This window comes from Colletotrichum scovillei (assembly GCF_011075155.1).
Source record: "Colletotrichum scovillei strain TJNH1 chromosome Unknown Contig00002, whole genome shotgun sequence".
Taxonomy (NCBI): Eukaryota; Fungi; Ascomycota; class Sordariomycetes; order Glomerellales; family Glomerellaceae; genus Colletotrichum; species Colletotrichum scovillei.
The window spans coordinates 3846262-3850403 of record NW_023336260.1 but is presented as its reverse complement, the minus strand read 5'-3'; the positions used below and the strand labels follow the sequence as shown (position 1 = coordinate 3850403).

General features: G+C 54.4%; 2 protein-coding genes across 2 annotated transcripts; both read left to right on the top strand.

Moving 5' to 3' along the window:
* The first annotated feature begins 254 nt into the window (after nucleotides 1-254).
* On the top strand, nucleotides 255-2860 carry HER10_EVM0013099 (FAD binding domain-containing protein). Its single transcript, XM_035482467.1, has 3 exons — nucleotides 255-1437; nucleotides 1499-1706; nucleotides 1773-2860. Exons 1-3 carry the CDS (start codon nucleotides 1187-1189, stop codon nucleotides 2802-2804), a joined length of 1491 nt encoding a protein of 496 aa, XP_035337840.1. The 5' UTR covers nucleotides 255-1186; the 3' UTR covers nucleotides 2805-2860.
* Nucleotides 2861-3389: 529 nt separating this feature from the next.
* HER10_EVM0007215 (uncharacterized protein) lies at nucleotides 3390-3809 on the top strand (the record flags this gene model as incomplete). Its single annotated transcript, XM_035476777.1, has 1 exon — nucleotides 3390-3809. One exon carries the CDS (start codon nucleotides 3390-3392, stop codon nucleotides 3807-3809), a length of 420 nt encoding a protein of 139 aa, XP_035337342.1.
* Nucleotides 3810-4142: the final 333 nt, after the last annotated feature.

Sequence of the window (4142 nt, the reverse complement as noted above, 5' to 3'; positions counted from 1 at the left end):
TCTCTTGTTTATACTTACCTTAAGTAGGTCCCTTCAATGAATTCACGTCAAGCGCCTTTGCAACATCAAGAGTCCAGAACTCCAATTTGTATCAGACAACCGCCAGCCACTGACCGCTTCCAGATCAACAAGCAGCGTGGAAAAGTGAGACAGACCGTTGTAATGCTACCGTCAACGCGGAGCTGGGCCGCTCCAGACTCCCTGAAAAAGACCAGAGAAAGCCGTCACTCATCATCATCCAAAGTCTTTCATTGGCGCAGCTGTGCACCGCCATAGCGCCCCCATATTTCCCACCTCGCGTGGCGCCGAATACGCCACTCGTTTTTCCTCCAGTCCACCAACATCCACGCTCCAGCATCATTGCATGAGAAACCCCCCGTCTATCGCCAAGATCCCATGCGAGCCTGTTAACTTGGTTTGACTTCTTTCGGTGCTACGCCACCCCCGCTGAACAAGCTTGATTCACGATTCCTGCGAGCATTTCGCCAGGCGCTGACTGGCCCGTCAAGGGCACATCACCAGTGCCATGCTTGCCAGGCACGAAAAGCAGGGACAGGGACATGGCGGATGACGTCCCCAAGTGAGGGGAGCCTTCATCAACTTCTCGCACCGCACCATATGGCATTCATGGCAACAAAGTAGGATACTGGTGGCGATCTTCCGCGCCGCTGGCAACCCACCATTGGCCATCATTTCTGTGCTCCGCTGCCAGCCACACCTCAGCCATGCCTACAGTACGCCGGTGTTGCGTCTGGCTTGTATGTAGGACAGACCTGGCAAGCCTGGCAAGCCTGGCACGCCTGGGTTTCCAAGAGGAGGGGATGACGGCGGCAGCAGGCGAAAAATGGCAGGCGTTAACTTCCCTTACCTTGTAATGGGATGATCAGCCAGGAACGCTATCCGTGGCCCGTCGCTGCTACCTAAGCACGCCAAACATCAAGGATCTTGGTTATGGCTCGGCCTATCCCACCGCAAGAAGCTGAACATCACCTGCTTCTCTCGCCCATAATTCGATGTTGGGGCCTCCAGAGTACCGGGAAGGATTGCGATGCCAGAGGGGGTCCCCTGGCATGTATAAACTGAGCATACCCGCGACCTTTAACAACCCACTACCGTCCGCCCTTCCGTTCTGCGCATTTCGTGTTATGCTCCATTGCTCTCGATAAACCCCTTCGTGGCAATAATCATGGGACAGAAGCCTAGCAGCCCGTTGGCGACTTGTCTCGACAACGTCTGCAATGGTCGCTCCTCTTGCGTTGGATATCCAAACGACCCTCTCTTCCAGCTCAACTGGGTGAAGCCGTACAATCTCGATATCCCAGTGGAGCCCATCGCTGTCACAAAACCGTCAACAACGGAAGATGTCGCCGGCTTCGTCAAATGCGCTGCAGATAACAATGTCAAGGTGCAAGCCAAGTCGGGAGGCCACTCGTATGCGTAGGTTGCTCGACATGTCATCGTTATCTAGTCCACTGCTAACATGCTCATCTCTCCTCAGCAACTTTGGCGTTGGTGGCACCGACGGCGCTCTCGTCATTGACTTGGCAAACTTTCAAAACTTCTCCATGGACACGAACACTTGGCAGGCAACTATCGGCGGAGGTCACAAGCTGCACGACGTGACGGAAAAATTGCACGACAACGGGAAGAGAGCCATGGCTCACGGCACGTGTCCCGGTGTAGGCATCGGAGGCCATGCCACAATTGTTAGTCCCCCGCAGTTGGCGATCTATCAAGGCTTCGTGCGCCCTACTAATGCAAGTCACATTTAGGGCGGTCTCGGCCCCAGCTCACGAATGTGGGGAAGCTGTCTAGATCACGTCGTCGAAGTCGAGGTGGTCACCGCAGACGGCAAGATCCAGCGAGCAAGCGAGAGCCAGAACTCGGACCTCTTCTTTGCCCTCAAGGGCGCCGGCGCCGGCTTCGGCGTCATCACCGAATTCGTTATGCGGACCCACCCGGAGCCCGGCGATGTGGTACAATACTCGTACGCCATCACGTTCGCCAAGCACCGCGATCTCGCACCTGTCTTCAAGCAATGGCAAGACCTCATCTCTGACCCGGAGCTGGACCGTCGGTTCAGCAGCGAGTTTGTGATGCAGGAGCTCGGCGTCGCCATCACGGCTACATTCTACGGTACAGAAGATGAGTTCAAGAAGACGGGCATCCCAGATCGCATCCCCGAGGGCAAGGTGTCCGTGGTAGTAAATGACTGGCTCGGCGACGTTGCTCAAAAGGCACAAGACGCGGCGCTCTGGCTGAGTGACATCCAGTCACCCTTCACCTCCAAAAGTCTCGCCTTTACACGCAACGACCTCCTCAGCGAAGATGGCATTCAAGGAATGATGGACTATGTGGATGGTGCCGACCGCGGTACCTTGATTTGGTTCCTCATCTTTGACGTCACCGGCGGCGCAATCAACGATGTGCCCATGAACGCTACCGCCTACCGTCATCGCGACAAGGTCATGTTCTTCCAGGGCTACGGTGTCGGCATCCCGACTTTGAGCAGCAAGACCAAAGACTTCATGGCTGGGGTCGCCGACAAGATCCGGAAAGCGAGTCCGAACGAGTTGAGTACGTATGCTGGGTATGTCGACCCGACGCTCGACAACGCGCAAGAGAGGTACTGGGGAACCAATCTCCCAACGCTGGAGCGCATTAAAGCGACGTGGGATCCCAAGGATCTGTTCTCGAATCCCCAGAGCGTGCGACCCAACGCGAGCGCTCAGATTGTCGCGCCTACGACTAGTGGTGGTTCGAATGGCTCCAATAACAGCGATTCGACAGGTGGTGGCAGCTAGGAAGGGGCCGGGAGCACCCGGCATCTACCTGGTCTTACGGGACTTGCATTCACGACGGTTATGGTTTTGGCATTCTCTGTACTGATGGCATGAGGCACTGGCTCGGTAGAACATGAGGCAGTGGGCTGTTTTCTTCAAAGATACCCAGTATCAATTCAAGCATATTTTATTTGATTCATTATTTGGCCGCGTTGATGGTTACGCAAGTGCTGCGAATACTCGAGGAAGCCTGCTAGGCATTCGAGTAACGATATGCACACCTTTAGAGTCGTACGCTTCGAAGATGACCGACCTGGGCCACGGCAGGACACATACCCAGGCACCCGCCACGCGATCCTGGTCCGGTCTTTGTGGGGGCCGTAATTTCGCCTTCTCACCGGCCAACACTCATCATCAAGCAACACCAACGCCAGCATCATTTAGATTCGGCAATCCTTCATCTTACCTGGCGGGAGCTTGTGCCTCATCAAGCCTTTAATCTGATCGAATTATTCGAAGCAATTGATATGAAATCGGATTCGCATCGACAGTTTCTCTGTCAATCAGTACACCTATCTTCACTTCCAACCACCTCATATCCAGAAGATGCCCTCCGTAATCAACGGCAACCTCTCCCGCCGCTCCTACACCGTCCGCGAATCCGCAACCCGAATATCCCACATCCTTCACCACCCCTCCCTCCTCACGCCGCGCGAGGTCGTGTATGGGATCTACCTCGCCTACATAGCCTACTGCACCGTCCTCACGCTCCGCAGCATCGGGTTCCTCGTCTTCGAGGCCAGCGGGAGGGAGATGTGGTGCCCGGAGGACCCGCCTGTGCCGGAGTGGTATCCGCCCGGGTGGAAGGTGGAGCTGAGTCGGTGGGACTGCTTCCGGATGTTGAGGTGGATGGTGCTGAGGAGGTTTTGGGCTTTGGGGTATGAGGTTTTTGCGTGGGGTGTTATGGGTGTGATGGGTGCGGTTTTGGTTGAGGAGGGGGTTAGATGGGTTAGAGGGCGAGTCTGAGATGATGGCTGTTTGGATGTGTGGAATGAGTTGAGGGTGTTGGGCGTGATGTTGATATGGACAAAGTGTGAATTTGAAGCTTAGAGGCTTCGAAGGTGACTTGAGTAGCCCCGGCCACAATGGAAATTATGGCCACAAGACTTGGAAACAAGATATAATGAGGAATAAAGTAGCTATGCATACAATTTGATCAAGGTCAACTCTGTTCAGCGACTGGATGTTTTTTCTAATTCATTTCAACAAGTAATTGAAATTAGTAATACTTCGTAGCGCAAGACGTGTTCTTGTTCAGCTTGACTATGGCGTCTCAGATGATGACTTCAGGACCATATT